The sequence below is a fragment of the Castor canadensis genome, chromosome 11, assembly GCF_047511655.1.
Source record: "Castor canadensis chromosome 11, mCasCan1.hap1v2, whole genome shotgun sequence".
In the NCBI taxonomy this organism is placed as follows: Eukaryota; Metazoa; Chordata; class Mammalia; order Rodentia; family Castoridae; genus Castor; species Castor canadensis.
This window is the reverse complement of record NC_133396.1, coordinates 23,304,098-23,323,057: the sequence shown is the minus strand read 5'-3', so window position 1 is coordinate 23,323,057 and position 18,960 is coordinate 23,304,098. Positions and strand designations below refer to the sequence as shown.

General features: G+C 36.6%; 1 protein-coding gene across 1 annotated transcript in view; it reads right to left on the bottom strand.

Moving 5' to 3' along the window:
- The window catches only part of Ikzf3 (IKAROS family zinc finger 3), an 83,187-nt gene that overhangs the window by 47,493 nt on the left and 16,734 nt on the right, over window positions 1–18,960 (bottom strand). Inside the window, exons 2-3 of the mRNA XM_020175476.2 lie at window positions 7,508–7,561; window positions 5,394–5,495 (exon numbers count right to left, since the gene is read on the bottom strand). Of these exons, the coding sequence (XP_020031065.2) occupies window positions 5,394–5,495; window positions 7,508–7,561 (156 nt within the window). The remainder of the gene's footprint in view (window positions 1–5,393; window positions 5,496–7,507; window positions 7,562–18,960) is intronic.

The window sequence follows — 18,960 nt, the reverse complement described above, 5'->3', positions numbered from 1 at the left end:
AGGGATCAAGACTATGGTATGGAAAGATACTGAAAATGGGAGGTATGTTTCCTAAAGAGGGAAGGATTTCTTTTTTCAGCAAAGTTTAAAATTAAAATTCTTATATTTGGTCCAAACATCTATACCACACAAGGTATCACAATAGAGAAAATTCAAGGTCTTTCAACAAATTATCAAATTCAACTTTTCTCATTGGAACTAGGCAAGACCCATAACTCTTACAGTACAGAAGTAATTAAGCAAATACACTGATTTATCGACATTGTACAATTAGTTAAAAATAAATCTATTTCACAATGGGTATCAGGTATATTCGATATCCAGTTGCAAAGTCAGGAGATGTGTTCCACCAAAATTCATGTCTGCCTGGAATCTCAGAATGTGACTTTATTCAGAGGCAGTGTCACTGCAGATGTAATTAGTTAAGATGAGGTCACATCTCATCTTAGGTGATGTAATTAGGGTGGACCCTAAATCTAATGATTGGTGTCTTGATAAGCAGAGAGGCCACATAGGAAGAAAGAGGTGAATTTTGGAGTTGTACTGCTACAAGCAAGGAGCACCAAAGGTTGCTGGAGCCTTCAGAGGAAGCATGGTCCCTTCAATGCCTTGATATTGAACATCTAGTCTCCAGATCTGTAGAGAATAAATTTCTACTCATTAAGCCACAGTTTGTGCTCATTTATTATGGAAGCCCCGGGAAACTAACACAAAGTAAATGTGCTTCCTGGGCAGAGGGTAAATAGCTGACGTTGATGGGTGATGAGTTTCAGCTGATACTTTTTGCACCTAAGCAACTCCAGAACAAATGGCTAGTACTAGCAGAAAGAGATGGTGGCTGTGTTTGTTGCTATGACAAAATACCTGAGAAAAACAAATTAAAAGGAATTAAGATTTACTTTGGCTCATAGTTTCAGAAGTTTCAGTCCATGATTGCTTGGCTCCATCACTTTGGGCCTGTGGCAAGGCAGGATGTTATGGTGAAAGTGTGTGGTGGGGCAAAGTTGCTCATCTCATGGAGACCAGAAAGCATAAAAAAGGTTCAAGTCCTAATACACCTTTCAAGGATATGACCCCAATGATCTACTTCATCCTACTAGGCACACCTCTTAAAAGTTTCCACCACCTCCCAATAGTGCTATCAGGCTAGCAACCAAGCCTTAAGCACAGAGCTTTTGGAGAACATTTAAGATCCAAACCATAACAGTGGCTAATGGGGACAAATGAGAAAAATGGGGCCAGTCAAATGGTAAATGCAGGGAGTTGGTGGCCAAACTTAGACACCCTAATTTTCACAGAGGGAAAAACAATGTTATTGGAAAATGCATGTGGAATTGTAACCTCATAACATACATGATCTTTACACACTCTTGCCTTCCATTTTTTAAAGTGGGAAATGGCAAGGATGAAAATCCAATCTCAGAGGAAGAAGGACTGAAGAAAAACTGTGAGGGTTCTTTCCACCTCAGCCATTCCACCCTTAGCTCCATGTCTTTTTACCGGCCCTTGTGAGAATGGTACTCTACTGCTTCATGTCTTATCTCTACCAGCTGATATTCCTGGACACAATGATGTTAAATGTATCTTACTCTAGCCCTGATCTTCAGAAGGTTTTATTTTATTGTGTTTCTCTGAGATCACAGGTCAGATATAAGTTATAAGGATATTTTTTTCTCATGAGATGTTTTAATATTGCTTTAGCTTTTCCTTTCAACATCACAGTATCTCACTGACATTTAAAAAATGTATTTATTTATTTTTGGCAGAGTACTGGAGTTTGAATTCAGGGCCTCATATTTACCAGGCCACTTGAATCACTCCGCCACCCTATTTGCTGACATTTTAAATTCAAGAGGAGGTCCCAGTATCTGTTGTAGTCAATGAAATGCCTAAGGTGCTCTTAGCACTCACTGGATACTAAACAGAAGTAAAGATCTGGGGACCCCCTGGACTGTTTATTGCTCAAGGTCAGTCTGAAAACAGTTTGACATGGCCACTAAGAAAAGGAGAAATAATAATTGCTCTATATAGGCCCAGGCTAGAAAAAGAACTCTGAATTTCTTTATTTTTTGTGCTTTTTAATCCAGTTGGATCGTACCAATTTACAGATAAGTATGTTTAGAAAGATGTAAGTTTAGGCTACTAGACAATGGGGTAAAAGCTTGTCAGGTAGAATATAATTAGGTATGTAAACAAGTACTAATCAAACATGTTCATTTTTAAGATGTAAATTAAACACGATTATAATTACTCTGAATTTAAAACATTCCAGACAGGTCTTAATTTCTAAAACCTTTCAAAGGACATTAAAAAAATGCTTCCATTAAACTTACATAGAATAGAATTCTCTAAAGAATGTTTTCTATAATTGTTAATACATTATTTCTACTGCTTCTTTAATTATATTATCACATTCCCTAATTAACTTTAAAGTATAATCTTAACTCCAGTCTTAGTACTGAACATGGCAGAAGTACCTTATTATGGTAGGTATATCTTCTATTAGGCAGTACTACTTTTCAATTTGATTATTTTATAATTTAGCAGGTATAAATTTGAACATACAGATTATATCTTTTGAAAAAGTGGTGTCCTGGTTTTAAATTAAGTATTAGCATTAACAGTACAGTAATCAGTTTGGAAGTTAATTATGAAAGAATATAATATATCAACACTAAAATTATTCTATTCATTTTTTCTAAGTTAGTCTGAGAGGAAAGAACAGTTTCTTCTGTTTTCCAAATTATTTACAATGATTGATTATATATTTTAATCTTTACCAAGAACTGCATAACACTTCCATACCCATAGCAACTGGGAAAAATAATTTCTACACTCAGATGCTTTATTAATAAATTAACATGTAGTTGATGTAGTTGGAGTTCAGGTGACAGAAATGGCAAAAGCAGCTTCAATAGAGAGGAACCAAACTGAATTGAGCCACAGAGACTGAAGGTCTCTCTTTCTCTCCTTGGTCACACGTCCAGAGCTGAGTCATCATGCACAGAGCCTACAGTCTACTCTATAGATTCCTAAAAAGGTGATGCATAAATTGAGTTTTTAAAGTATTCATTTTAATTCCCTATTGTTTAATGGAAATTATTTGGTTTCTTGCTTATGCTGGGGTAATCATTCCCTACTCCCAACAACTTGAAAACACAAAATTCATAGGCTACTTCTGAATTTGGAGGAAATTCTAACATGAATTATACATTCCCAGACCAGTCATTGAATAGGGGTCACTATTATTTCAAACACAAACTTAACAGTATGACCTATCGGAACTTAGAAACCCTAACTTAGAAAAATAAAAGCCAAAAGCACAGCTACCATTTGCCTTGTTCTGAATGTGACTCCATGGATGTCACCGTCAAGCAGCATAAAGTTGAAACACCATGTGCCTTTCCTCAGCACATATGACCACATCCTGCACCAGCAGCATTTTCTGTCCCTGTGGTTAAAAACTGGCACAAATTAATGTATAGCTCGGCAGAGCAGGAATGTGAGTTGAAGCTGTGATTTGAATCTCAGAAGTTTTAGACAAAGAACAACATTTCTTGGCCTTGAGCAAACAAAGACAAAAGAGAAACTATTTTCTTTTCTTCTCCCAAGAAACACACACACACACACACACACACACACACACTCTTAAGCTAGTGTTTTCATTTAGTTATTCAGCAAATATTTACTGCACATTTACTACCTACCAGTGAAAAAGATACCCAAAATGTCAGTGAAGGGTGAAAGAGAAAGACAATAAATGAACAAATAAAATTCCAAAATTATCTTTGGTAGGTGTCAGGCAGAGAATTAAAATGGGTATTGTGTTAAAATAGAGAATGGATTGTCAGGGAAATCCTCTCTGAAGAAATTATATTTTGGATGAGATCTGAGTGATGTTCATAAAGCAATAGTAATTAGATTTTTCAACATAATTTTCATCATTAAATGTGAGCAGTATAAATATAAAAATGGTGCTCAAAATTCAGACACACACATCCAAAAAGCTTGAACATAAGTATTCCATAATGCTAATACAGCATTTTACTTTTGGGTGGTAGGATAGAGGTGAATTTTTCTTTTTGCTTTCTACTTTAATGAGCTTTCCAAACTGGGATAATACAAAGATATATTTGATCTCTGTTACTGTTCCCAGTTCTGGACATAGAACTCCTAAAATTCTTGCAATTTCCTTAGTGATAGGAGTATATTTTGCTATTCATAACAAGCCCCTTTCGGTAGCACCTGAATTTATTCTAATGAGGTGACTTAGGCTGGGGCCTGTGGATGGCCTCAGAATGGGGGCTAGTAACCAAAGAAATCAAGTAATCAGAGGGCTGGAACATTCAGACTCACCCAATGACCTCTGGGAAGTGGGAGGAGGGAGCTGGAGATTGGGCTGTACAAAAGCTCTAGCGCAATGAGATTCAGCGAGCTTCCAGATCAAGGAACACATGCAGGTGCTAGAAGGGTGGTATGCCTGGCGACAGTATATACCATGTCCTCTTCCCCCCATACCTTGTCCTATGCAGCTCTTTCATTTGGCTGTTCCTAAACTGAATCATTTATAATAACCCAGCATGGTAAGAGAAATGCAATTTCCTGAGTTCTGTGATTCACTGTAGCAAACTATCACATTTGGCGATTTATGGGAAACCCTGGATTTGTCTAGATTATATAGAAATATCAGTAACCTGATTACTGATGTTTGAAGTTGCAGTAGTCTTACCTGTAAGTCTGACCTAACTCTGGGAATTAATATCAGAACTGAATTGAATTACTAGAACCCAACAACTGAATTGTCTGGAAAATTGGTTGTAAGTGTTAGAAAGCACCCAGAATTGGTGTCAGGAGTGGGATATGATAGCTCAGCCACAGAAACATGTGGTTTGGAAAGAAAAAGGATGAAAACACGGGGGGAGGGGTGGATAAGGAAACTGATTCCTAGATGGCTATATGGTCACCTGTGGTATGGAGTGGCAGCTATGCTGTGATCAACTAAGTACTAAAGATAAAAATTACCAGTGGAACTCAGAAACAGACCCAACCTCTCAGGAGATGGTTCATTGGATGTATAAGGAAATGCAAACTAATAAGAAAAAAGTGAGAATTGGCAAACTGGTTTTCTATAATGAACATGTATTACTCTTGCAGTGGAAAAAATTAAAATAAACATTTAAAAATGAAATTAATATAACTTGAACACTGAATGAACGTCTTAAATTCTCAAAGTTTACTGATATGGAAAAATTAAATGCAAATATTTGTGAAATGAACAAATCTGAATCCCTTCTCATTAAATCCACAAATGCAAGTTTTCCTTGGAGAGCTGATTTCTTTTTCATACTAAGCCTTAACCATATCTAGGTTTTACTCTGAACAGTATGGCTCACCTCCTGTATCTTCATCTTCATTGTTTGGGGCTTCTGCACTGTCCGCGTTTTCTATTTCATGTGGCTTGGTTAAACTGTAGTCACTCAAAACGGCTGGCCTTTCTAAAAGACAAAAAGAGTACACAATCAACTTTAAAGGATTTTTATAAATGTGTATTAAGTTCAGCTTCACTGACTCCTTTAGTGATAAACAGTGTCCTCTTCAGATATACATACACATACACACATACCCAAAAGTGACATGTGAAAACCCTTCAAGTTTAGAACTATGCACAGGGTTTATGCATCCTTCCATTACATTCAGCTTTCTCAAATAGTTCTTTCATCTGAGTTATTCTTTCTTTCTTGGTGTATCTCACAATATGCAGTAGGATGCTATTGCTATTATGTCCAAGGAGTATTAATATGTAATTATGAGAAATATTGATCCTGAAAATACTGGTATAACCCAATCTGGGAAAAATACTTTCTTAAGCAGAAGCCTGTAAACTTCTGTATATCAAATCCTATTTTCCCCTTCTGTTCACATCATAAGTGTGATTCTGTGGGAAACACACTGAATCTCAAGTTCCTTTATTTCTTTGAACATTTACTAAATGCTGACAAGGCTATGGATATTAATAAGTCATTATGCCTATCCTTAAGGAGCTTACACTCTGCAGATTTAGGTAAGGGAATCAATTTCTCAGTCTTCATGCAAGGCAGACTCAGACAAGGGATGGAAGGAAATAGTGTTATGGGAGTTCATAGGAGAAAAGGAGCTGACATGATAGAAGCAAGCTTAAGTAAACAGTAAGCTCGTTAAAGCCAAGTTTAAGGGAAATATAATGTTGTATAACACATATTAATTATACTAGAAATCAGAGAAGAGAACATAGCCACTGGAATTATTTTAATATATAATAGCTTAACAAAAGGGTGATAGCAAAAGAAATTAGCTGAGAAGTTGTTTAGTTTCTATTAAACTCCTTCACAAAATTTAATAAAATAGTTACTGACTACCTACTAATGCAACAAGTAGTCAAAGACCCTTGATTCTGTGGCATTTAACCTGAGCCAAAGTAGAGGAGGTGACTAGAAATTCTGCACTGGAATTCCTTTCAGATGCAACCATGACCAAGCTATGGAGCAGGGCACTGACTAGAATGCAGGGGTAAAATAGAAACATACTTTACAACATCCATGACTAAGAAGCCTTCATAACGGCCACCAAGGATTCATTTTTTATTATGAATACCTAAATATTGTAATTTTTATGAACTGTAAGATACTATTCTCAAGTGGTTTGCTTTTCTCAAGACTGAAATGATAACAAATAGTGCATACCTGTACAATTCAGATGAGGTTTAGGTTCAGTTAATTGTGAGGTTACAACTCACAGTAACACAAAAAGGCACTTAAGTGATAAAGGTTAGAAGTTTTGATTCAAAGTGAATTAGTTGATGGAGAAAGCATAGAATTTATTTTTAGGAAATAAATTACTTTAAATATTTATAGTTTATTCTGTAGCAAGAGTCAGTGAGTTATGGCCCGAGAGTCAGGACTAACTATGGCTTGTTCTATATGGGCCCAGGAAGCAGGGATGTTTTTTACATTTTTAAAAGGTTTTTAAGTACAAAGAATATGAAACAGACACCATCATCTGTGACCTGCAAAGGCTAAAATATTTATTATCTGACTCTTTATGAAAAAAAAATTTCCACACTGGGGGATGTAGCTGAAGTGGTAGTGTGCCTGCCTAGCAAGTGCAAGGCGCTGAGTTAAAAAAAAAAAGTTTGCTGATTGCTGACCACTGTTCTAGAGTGAACCACAAGTCATTTAAATCCAAGCTACTATATTATTCAACAAAATCTATATTTATTGAGACCAGTCAGTTGAAAAATAAAAAGAGAAAAAGACCAGTGATCAATGTAGGTAGAGTGTAATTTGACCTTACGATGTTAAAGAATTTATGTAATCTAAACAGATGAGTTATTTTAACAACAAGAGACAACCACGTATTTTTTAAAAAAAAATACTTTCATAGCTTTTTTACTACAACCACAATAAGAGCACTCCTCTTTCTTTGGTATTTTCTGTAAAGATAGGTTTCCAGTGAGGAAAGGTAATGTTACCTGCAGGTACTGGCTGCTCCTCAGGGCTTTTCAGTTCCACATTTGGTTGTATATCTAAAAAGAAAGAGGTATGAATATTAGACACATTTTCACAGCTTTGAGCATTCCAACTTTGATAAAGATATTATTTTGGAAAACGTAGTAGCAGAATTTCTCTTTCAGAGCAGGATTTCATTTATTTCCTTTATGTTCTCCCTAAAAGTGCCTTAAGAATGACAAGAATCATTGATGAAGCACTATTACTCTGAGAACTTTATGCCAAAGATCTACTTATACCAAGAACAATGACCAAAAAACTGGGTCTTCATAGAATTTCAGGTATCTTTTATTTTTCCCCCAATACTTTATTATGAACCTTTTCAAACACGTAGAAAGAAAAGTTAAAAGAATTACGCAGTGAACACTCATTAATCCCTAACTAGGTTCTGTGATTACATTATACTATCCCCTTTATCTCAGATCTTTCTACCTACTCACCACTCTATCCATTCATCAATCTATCTTACTTTTCTGATGGATTTCAAAAGAAGGTGCAGATATCAGTGTACTTCATCTTTAATACTTCAGCATACGCATTACTAACTAGAATTTTGTATTTGCTTACAATTTTTTTTTATGTAAGCAGGGGCTTGCTCTGTAGCCCAGGTTGGCCTAGAACTCACAATCCTACTAACTCAGTCTCTCTAGTGCTAGGATTACTGGTATGCATTACCACATCTGATATGTGTCACCATGTTTGCAAGACTTTTTAAGGTAAAATGTATATACAATGAAATATACAGATCTTAAGTGTATCACTCAAGCACTTTTAAGAATGCATATCCTTGCATAATAAAAATCTCTATCAAGAGTTGGACATCAGCAATACCACTGCTAGGGATATACCTGAAGGAATGTGAGTCAGGCTACAACAAAAGCGCCTGCATGCCTGTGTTTATTGCAGCACTATTCACAATAGGTAAGCTATGGAAACAGCCAGGATGACCCACTACTGACAAATGGATTAAAGAAATGTGGTGTTTATACACAATGGAATTTTACTCAGCCACAAAGAAGAATGAAATTTTGTCATTCACAGGGAAATGGATGGAATTGGAGAATATTAGTTTAAGTGAAGTTATCCAGGCTCAGAAGGCCAAAAGCTGCATGTTCTCCTTAATATGCAGATTGTAGACCTAAAATAAATGCAGCAATATTATGGGACACAGGTCACACTAAGGGGAGGCTGTGTAAGGGAGGGATAGGGCAAGGGAAAGAAACGAAAAATTTAAATGAGGTTGATGTGCTCACTGTGCAGGAATGAGTATAGAAATTTTAAACTGGTCAGGGCCACCATGGGAAGCAGACTGGAAAAGGCAAGTCAATTGGAGCTGTAATACACATATGCATGGGAACAACACAAGGAAACTCCCTGTGTAGTTATCTTTATCTCAAACTAGCAAAACCTAATGTTTCTCTGTTTATCTTTTATGTTTTTTCCTTCTACAAAATAGAAGAGCAGGAGGCAGAACCTCACCTGGGGAAGGGGGGGGTTGGTATTGGTGGGAGAGGGGGTGGATAAGGTGTAGGAGGATGTATATGGTGCAAACAATGTATACCCATGTATGTAAATGCAAAAATGATACCTGTTGAAACTGTTCCAGGAATCAGGGGAGGGGGAATGGGGAAGAGAAGTGTGTGGGAGATTCAAATATAATGTATTTGAAACATTGTAAGAACCTTTGTAAATGCTACAATTTACCTACACCCAGCACAATAATAATAATAATAATAATAATAATAATAACCTTGAAAAAAAAGAGCCAGACACAGGGTACACACCTATAATTCCAGCTTTTGTGAGGCCGAAGCAGGAAGATTGCAAGACTGAAATCCTGACTCCAAGGAAAGAAGGAATGAGGGAGGGAGTGAGAAGGAGAAAGGGAGGGAGGGAGGGAGGGAGGGAAGAAGGAAGGAAGGGAAGAAAGAAAGAAAGAAGGAATTCTTATCAAGACAGAATATTACCATCATTCCAGAAAAGTTCTCTCATGACCCCACCCAAATATTATAGAAGCTGTTTTGATTTATTTCAATCATACATCAGTTTAGCCTACTCTAGAATTCTGTAAAAAATGCGATCGTGGGTGGGAGGAGGAGGGAAGGAGCCAGGGGGAGGGGAAGAAATGACCCAAACAATGTATGCCTATATGAATAAATGAATAAAGAAAAAAATGGAATCGTACAGGCATATGGTGTGATTTTTTTTTTTGCCTGAGGATTTCTTTTTTGGCCATACTGGAGTTTGAAGTCAGGGCCTCAGGCTTTCTAGGCAGGCGTTCTACTGCTTGAGCCACTCCACTAGCCCTTTTTGTGTTGGGTATTTTCAAGATAGGGTCTCATGAACTATTTGCCAAGGCTGGCTTTGAACCTCGATCCTCCTGATCTCTGCCTCCTAAGTGGTTAAGATTACCTGGATGAGCCACCTGCACCGAAGGCTTCTTTTAATTCAATATAATGTTTTGCCCTTTTTTTTTTTTTTGATGGTGCTGGGGATGGAACCAAGGGCATCACACTTGCTAGGCAAGTGCTCTGCCACTGAGCTATAACCCTAGTCCAATGATGTTTTTGAGATACAGTCTTCCTATGATGCTTATTAGTAATTCATTCTTTTTTTAAAGTAGTATTCCTCTATATGCATACACCAATTTCTTTATCCATTCTCTTGTTGAGGGACATCTAGACTGTTTCCTTTTGGGGACATCATGACTAAAACTACTATGATATTGCTTTTCAAAATAATAAACTTAGATTTCAGCTTTAAATTTACAGAAAAGTTGTGAAGATAGTGCAAAGAGTTCTCATATAATCAATACTCAGTTAACATATTAGTATGGTATATTGTTACAATTAATGAACAAATACTGATATACCATCATTATTTAACTATTTGGATTTCCTTAGTTTTCATCTAATGCCCTTTTTGTCTCAGGATCTCGCGTTACATTTAGTTTTCATGTGTCCTTAGGTTCCCTTGGTTGTGATAGTGTTTCAGACTCTCCTTATTTTGATGACCTTGATGAGGTGTACTAGTCAGGTACTCTGTAGACTAGCTCTGAATTGGGATTTGTTTTTCTCATGATTACACTGAGGTATGATCATTCTTACAAGTTTTTCTGTCTGGGCACAATACCATTAATCCTAGCTACTTGGGAGGACTGCTGTTCTAAGCCAGCCCAGGCAAAAAGTTTGTGAGATCCCATCTCCACAAATAAGCATAGTGTTTCATGTCTGTTATCCCAGCTACTCGGTGGTATAAATAGGAGGATCACAGTCCAAGCCAGCCCTGGCAAAAACTTGAGACCCTTTTTGAAAAATAACTAAAGCAAAGAAGGTTGGAGATGTGACTCAAGTGGTAGAGCGCCTGTCTGGCAAGTAGGAGGCAGTGAGTTCACCACCACCCTGTACCACCACCACCAAAAAAAAAAAAAAAAGATTTTCTTTGGCAATATGCTTTCATATCTCTTCAGTAAACACCTAGCTATATAAATTACTAGGTCATAGAGTAGGCATGTGTTTAGTTTTAATAGAAACTTCCAGAACTTGCCTAAAAGTATCGTACCACAAGCGGTGTATGAGTTCATTCAGTTGCTCCATATTCTCACCAATAGTTGGCATTGTGAGAATTTTAAAGTAGAGCCATTCTGGTAGATGAGTATCAGTATCTCACTCTGACTTGAATTTACATATCCCCAAAGAATTAATCATACTGAGCATCTTTTCATGTGCTTATTCATAAATTTTCTTTGTGAAGTATCTGTTCAAGTCTTTTGCTCATTTTTATTCATTTATATTTTTATTTTAAATATTTTGGTGGTACTGGGATTTGAACTCAGGGCTTCATACTTGTTAGGAAGGTGCTTTGCCACTTGAGCCAAGCTTCCAGCCTTTTGCTCTGGTTATTTTGGAAATAGGGTCTAGTTTTTGTCCAGGCTAGCCTGATCCATGATCCTCCTATTTTATACTTCCTGCCTTCCTGGGATGATAGGTGCATGTCACCATGGCCAGCTTTTTTTCTGTTACAAACTTTTTCACTTGGGCTGGTATGGAACCATGATCTTCTGAACTCAGTCTCCTGCTTGCCTGGGATGATAAAAATGCACCACTGTGCACAGCTATTGGTTGAGGCAGGCTCTCATGATCTATTTGCCTGAGCTAGTCTCCCAGTCTCAGTTTCCTGAGTAGATAGGACTACAGGCATGAGCCATGGGTGCCCACCATATTTTTATGTTTTTATAGGAGTTCTTTATATATTACCAATAACAATCCTTTGTCAGATACATGTTTGGGTAATATTTTGTTCTAGTCTGTGGCTTGCTTATTCATTTTCTTAATGGTCTCTTCTGACACTTTTAAGTGGATCTTGTTTTCTGTTTCTTATTTAAGAAAAATGTACACCCCCATGTTGTAAAGACATTCTCCTGTTTTCTTCTATAAGCTTCATAGTTTTGACTTTTATGTTTCAGTCTATGAGCCATACTGAGTAAGTTATCTTGTAAGTGTGAGGTAGAAGTTGAAGTTCATTTTCTTCCATATGGATATTCAGTTGTTTGGCAAGTGAAATATTTGTTGAAAAGACTTTTCTTTCTCCATTGGATTGCTTTGATCCTTTTGTCAAAAACTGAATGACCAGTGCTGGAGGTATAGCTCAAGTGGTAGAGCACCTGCATAGCAACTGCGAAGCCCTGAGTTCAAACCCCAGTACTGCCACAAAATAAAATTGAATGACCTTAAGACTATGAGTTTATCTTTCAGCTCTTTATTATGGTCCAGTGCTATTTTGACTATCATTATACTAACGTTATAATATCTTAATACTTTATAGTAAAGCAGTGAAGTCAGATATAATTCTCCAATTTTGTTTTCCTTTTGAATATTACTTGGCCATTTTAGGACCTTTGCATTGTCATATAAATTTTAGAATAAGATTCTTTCTTTCTTTATTTTTAAAAAATCGTGGTGGGATTATGATTGGAATTGCAATGTATAATTGATCAGTTTGAGTCTTGACATGACTCTTTCCATGCATGAATATGATATCTCTATTTATTTTGGTCCACTTTAATTTTCCTCAGCAATGTTTTACAGTTTTCATTTAAAAGTCTTTCATGTCTTTGGTTAAATTTATTCTAAATATGACATGTTTTAGGATGGTATATATGAAATTTTAAAAGATTTTTTTGGTAATATTGGGGTTTGAACTCAGCGCCTGGAGTTTTACTAGGCAAACCTTCTACCAATTGAGGCACACCTCCAGCCCTTTTTTCCTTTAGTTACTTTTCAAATAGGGTCTCACTTTTGCCCTGTGTGGGCCTTAGACTATGACCCTCGTATCTACTCCTCACGTGTAGTTGGGATGACAGGCATATATCACCATACCTGGCTTCTTTGGTGAGATGGAGTCTAACATTTTTGCCTGGGCTGCTCTCAGACCTTGATACATGGTTGAAAAGTCTATATATTCTGCAGTTGTGGGTGTATTGTTTGATAAATGTCAATTAGATCGAGGTAATAGACAATATCATTCAGATCTTTTATGGCTTTATGTTTGGCTAGTTGTTTAGTCACTCTGAAAGGACTACTGAAATCTCCAAATACGATTATTAATTGCCTATTTCTCCCTGCTCTAGAGGCTACCGTATGTATATTTAGCTTTCCAGTCTGCTTAGACTAACTTATACTAGTTCACATCAATGTGCAGCTATTTAAGCCTATATTCCACTTTCCAATCTTTATGCTATTGCTGATATACGGGTCACATGTAAATATATGACAAACCCCACAATACAGTGCTATTAATTTTTGCTTTAAATAGTCACATCATGGAGTTTTTACTCCCATTTCCTGCGTGGGGAAATGTTTCTTTTTTTTTCTTCTATTTATCCCCACTTTTATCCTGCTATACTAAATTTCTTTCCTAATAAACATTACTATTATTTTTACTACAAAAAATAGATTGTATTTTACAGAAATTAAGAGAAAAAATGTTATTTACCACATATTGAACATTTCTGGTGCTTTTGTGAGTTCCCATATGATATCATATCCCTTCAGTCTAAAGAACTTCCTTTAGCATTTAAACAATTTTTGTTTCTTCTAGCTTTTTTTTTTTTTTTTTTGTAGTATTAAGGATTGAACTCAGGGCCTCCTGCTTGCTAGGCAAGTTCTCTACTACTTGATTCATGTCTCCAGCCTTTTTGCTTTTAGTTATTTTTCAGATAGGTCTCATGATTTTGCCCAGGCCAGCTTCCAACTGTAATCCTCCTACCTATACTTCCTAAGTAGCTGAGATTACAGATGTGTACCCCCATGCCTGGCTTTTTCTTTGAGATAAGGGCTCCTCTTGCAAACTTTTATGTCTGGAATGGCTTCACACCAAGATTCTCCTATCTCTGACTTTCAAGCAGCTGGGATTACATGATGAACCACTGCACCGTCTTCTTTTAGCTCTTTAAAGATGGCATTCTACTAACTGCTACTCTCCATTGTTTCTGATGAGAAGTCGATGGTGTCTTGTATTATTGCATTATTTAAAATATGCCCTTTTCTTTTCTTTTTAATTTTTTTGGAAGTACTGGGAATTGAACTCAGGGCCTCGGCAAGCACTCTACTATGTGAGCCACTCCCCCAGTCCTTTGCTTTTTGTTTATTTTTCAGATAAAGTCTTATATTTTTCCCTAAACTGGCTTAGGACCTCGATCTTCCTACCTATAAATTCCAAGTAGCTGGGATTACAGGCATGTACCACTATGCTTGGCTTTCTTTTTTTTTTTTCAGAATGCTTTCAGTATTTTCTCTTTACTTTGGTTTTCAGCAGTTTGATGATGATATGGCTAGATGTGATTTCATTTTCATTTATCCCACTTGGATCCACTGAACTTCTTAAATCTATAAAGTTAGAATTTTTATCGAACTTGGGAAATTCTCAGCCATTATTTCTTCAGACATTCTTCCTACTCATTCTCTTAATCTTCTTCTTCTATAGCTTCAGGTACTAGTATGTTAGACTGTCTCATATTTTCCCACACTCCCCTGAGACTGTTCTTTTCTCCCCCAGTATTTTGTTCTCTGTTATTCAGACTGAATAATTTCTATCATTATAGCTGCAAGTTCATTTACTTATTTTATTGTTGTTTTGTTATTGTTGAATCTCACTATATGGTCCAGGCTGGCCTTGAACTTGCCAACCTCCTACCTCTATCCCCTAGTGCTGGGATTACAGGCATGAACCACCATACCCAGTTCACTTGCTCTTTCTTCTGCACCTGAATTTGCTGTTAAGCCTATCCAATGGGTTTTGTCAGACAAGAAGTTTTTTTGTTTTCTTTTTTCTTGTGGTACTGGGATTGAATCCAGACTCTTACACATGCTAGGCAAGCAATATCCAATGAGTTTTGTATTTCAGATATTGTAATCTTTAGTTTCTTTACAGTTGTTACAGTTTCTTTGCTGATACTTCCTATTTGTTAATTCACTATAAGCATATTTTTTACATTTTTGAGGATAATTACAGTTGTTTAAAATTTTTGCCTTCCAGTTGCAATATCTATATCATCTTTGGGTTACTCACCACTGATTTCCTTTTCTCTTAAGAAATGATCACATTTTCTTCCTTATTTGTAAGACCTAAGGATTTTGGATTGTATTCTGGACATTATAAATGATACGTTATAGAAATTCTGAATTCTGTTATGTTCCTCTGAAGAACATAGGGATTTTTCTTTGCTTTGCTTTTTTTTTTTTTTTTTTTGCGAGATTGGGGTTTGAACTAAGGGTTTCATACTTCCAAAGCAGGTGCTCTCCTGCTTCAGTCATCTCCAGTCCATTTTGCTCTGGTTATTTTGGAGATGGGGTCTTACAATCCATTTGCCCAAGCTGACCTCGAACCATGTTCCTCCTCATCGCAAATTCCCAAGTGGCAAGAATTACAGGTGTGAGCTACTGGCACCTGGCTTTGTTTTACTTTTAAGTACAGTTTACTCATCTGGGCTCAAAGTCATATTCTGTCTCACTGTGATGAGCAGCAGCTAGGGTAACCAACTGTCCCAGTGTGCTTGGATTGAGGGAGTTCCCAGAACACAGAACTTTTATAATCCCAGGGAAATTGGGATGAATGGGTCACCTTTGCAGAAATGTAAATTTCTGTTCAGTTATTTTAGCACCAGATGAGCTACTTAAGAGTATAACCCTATGTATATGAGTTCAAGGGGAAGTCAGAGAACACATACACAGAAAAGCCTATCTCGCTTTCTCTATTTACCGATGCTTTCCCTTACCTCCCGGATGCTGTGACTGCTGTGTTTAAGCCAGTGAGACTGTAGATTTTTCTGTCTACATTTTAGTCATCTTGAGGTTAAAATGGGCCTGCTTTTGAACAAAATCCCATAGAATGTGTTGTTCTGGATTATTTTTCTAATGTTTTCAGGTGATAGATTTTTTTCCTTACATTTTGTCCAGAATCTGTCATTGTTTTCTGTGGGAAGGCTGGTTCAACAGCAGATTTTCTTCTATAATTAAAAAAAATTAAATCTCTTTTGTTTTTTTTATTTTCCTGGTGATCATTTACCAAAAAACTATTCAGAATAGTACTGATTTCAAGTAGTGAATACTGCAATCAGCATTATATTTCAATTTCTGGTTTGAAAAATATGACTACTGTATTTATACTCTATCTTAATTTTGTTAGATAAATTTAATAGTATTAATAACACTTATTTATTTATTTATTTGAGACAGGGTCTGGCTATGTAGCCCAGGCTGGTCTGGAACTCTTAATCCTGACTCAGCCTACAGGATGCTGGGATTACAGGTGTGTACTACTGTAACTGTCTTTATCCTAATTTTAAAAGTTAACATATCAGTCACTAGATGCCAGCAACAAAATATAAAGGCAGGGGAAATACACGTACTTAAGAGATAGCAAAGTGGCAGCTTGGCATGGGGTGTCGAAACCCAAGGTGGGTGAGGCAACATCCCTTAAAGGAAGCGGGGGTAGCCTAGGGCAGGCTACCATCCAGCATGAAGACAGTGTCCATGTGAGATGGGCAGTCTAAATGAGGTGATGAGGGCTTCTAGATGAAGGGAAAGATAGCATGAGAAGTCAGCCTTAACAGGGTGAGGAGGGCGTTCACCCAGGGACTGCCTGATTTGGAGAATGTGGAGTCTGAGGGTGGTGACAGAACTGAGGGACAGCCCATCATGGAGAGCCTGAGCCTAAGCATAGTAAGGACATTTGTACAGAGGAGTGGTCTAGTGTAGGGCATCAGACCCTAAACCAGATGAGCAGGGCACCCACATCTGGACAGTGGGGGCTGGCAACATTAAGCACAAATGTGGTGAAGAGAACTTGTACGCATGGGAGTCATCCAGGCAAAATGTCAGAACTTGAATGGGGGTAAATACAGTATCTACATTTTAAGAACAGTAATGTCTGGGGGTATCAGATCCCAAGGAATTGAAAAGAGTGTCCACATAGAGCAGTGGTCATGGTGTGGTATGTCAGACCCAAATTGGGCAAGAAGAGGCTCTGTGATGAGGAGATGGAAGTGGCAATGGGCGATCAGCCATCTAAATGGGGACTGATAATAAGAGCCTGGTTTTTCTCTGTCAGTGAAAGAGTTACACATAGGAAAACCTGTTGTACTATTTGAAGTTGCAGGTACTGGCATGAACCCCTTGGTTCCTGCTCTATCTAAAGAGGTATAAAAGTATAGATATAAACGTATGTACATAAATTTAGTTCCTAACTCTCTTCAGCAAAAGCACATAGGCACAGTGATACTACTGCTGCTTCTAGCCTCCAGATATCAATTCCTAAATATTGGAACCAGACTTCTTGGAGAAATGGCTGATTTTAGAGTTGAAGCAGGGAAAGTACAAGATGAGTCTGGAACATTTTGCTGTGCCAGAAAGCAAGGAAGAGTTCACAGAATGAAGAGAATATCTTAAGAGGACATAGAAGTTGTCATGACGAGGTTCCATTGGCCAAGTCTGAGACTAGGGAGTATTAAAATAATAATGATACTACTGGATTACAACACATTAAAATAAATTTATGAGTCCATTCTAACATTAATAAGTAGATGAATAAATTGAAAGTCTGATGATAAGCGAGATATTTATACAGTTTCAAGGTGCTTTTCCCACAAAATACTAATTACAAAGGTAAAAGAGTCTAATGAAGAAGTCTGGTTGACACCATTGTAACTGAGCAAAGTTACATATGATCATTGTCAGTAATGGAACAAATGAAAATGGCTGATAACAAATAAAACACAGTATCATTTTTGTGATATCCTTGCCAAATATACATATTAATTAAGCCATGAGGAACCAAAAAAACTAATTGAAGGACAGTTCACAAAGCAACTGGCTTATAATTCTCGAGTGCTAAGGTCACGAAAGATTGAGGAACTGTTCCAGACAAGGAGAGTGAAGAGAAATTGTAATGAAATGCAGTCTATGATTCTGACATGAATCCTCTTTTAATAAAAAAACATTATAGAAATAATTAGAAAAAACTGAACAGGGTCTCAGTATTAAATTGTAGTAACTCATCAGTGTTAATTTCCTGGTTTTGATAGCTGTATTGTGGTTATGTAGAAGATAGGATATGTACCCTAAAGTATTCAAGAGTGATAGGGATCATGTCAGCAACTTATTCTCAAAATTTCCGGAAAAAATAGGGTTTTTTTTGCACTGTACTGCAACTTTTCTGAGAGTTTGATAGTGTTTTTGAAATTTTTTTTTTAAAACGCTAACTGTGAAACTTTCAACTGCACACTGAAAGGATTCTTAACAGAAAAAAAAAAAAGAAAAAAAAAACTAGTTCAAAGGTTTCATGAGCAACCGTCATGTGGGAACATCTTTTAGTTAAACACAGCCAAGATGGCTTTTGATTTGGTGACTTAAAGGCAAAAGGTATGGTCTCTTGAACCTTTTAAACCATCTGACAGTGACATTTAAATAGGTCTCAATAATATTTTTTCCAAGTACCGTTGTGTACTGTAAATAACCCCAAAAGTACCTGAGTACTGTCTTAAGAGTAAAAAGAGATTTTAACTACCTTAGCATTCATAACTTCTAAGCAATATTAAGACCATCTAAATCAAGCCACATAAATGTTTGCCTTAGGTATTAAAAAATACTTAAAACACAAATACAAAATAGATTAAAGTACACTTCCTTCATGTAGACTTAAAGGAACATGAAGCCTATTCAAAAACAATCACGGATTGATGGTGAAGTAATTCCCAACTAAAGACCAGAAATTTGTTAAATATTCCTAAGTGCAGAAAAAATTTTTTGTTCTTAATGAATCATTTTGTAATTATTTACACTTTAGCAAATAAAAAAACACATAAAAATTTTCCATTTGGTCTATTGAGGTCTTTTTAATATGTAGGCAGTCAATATAG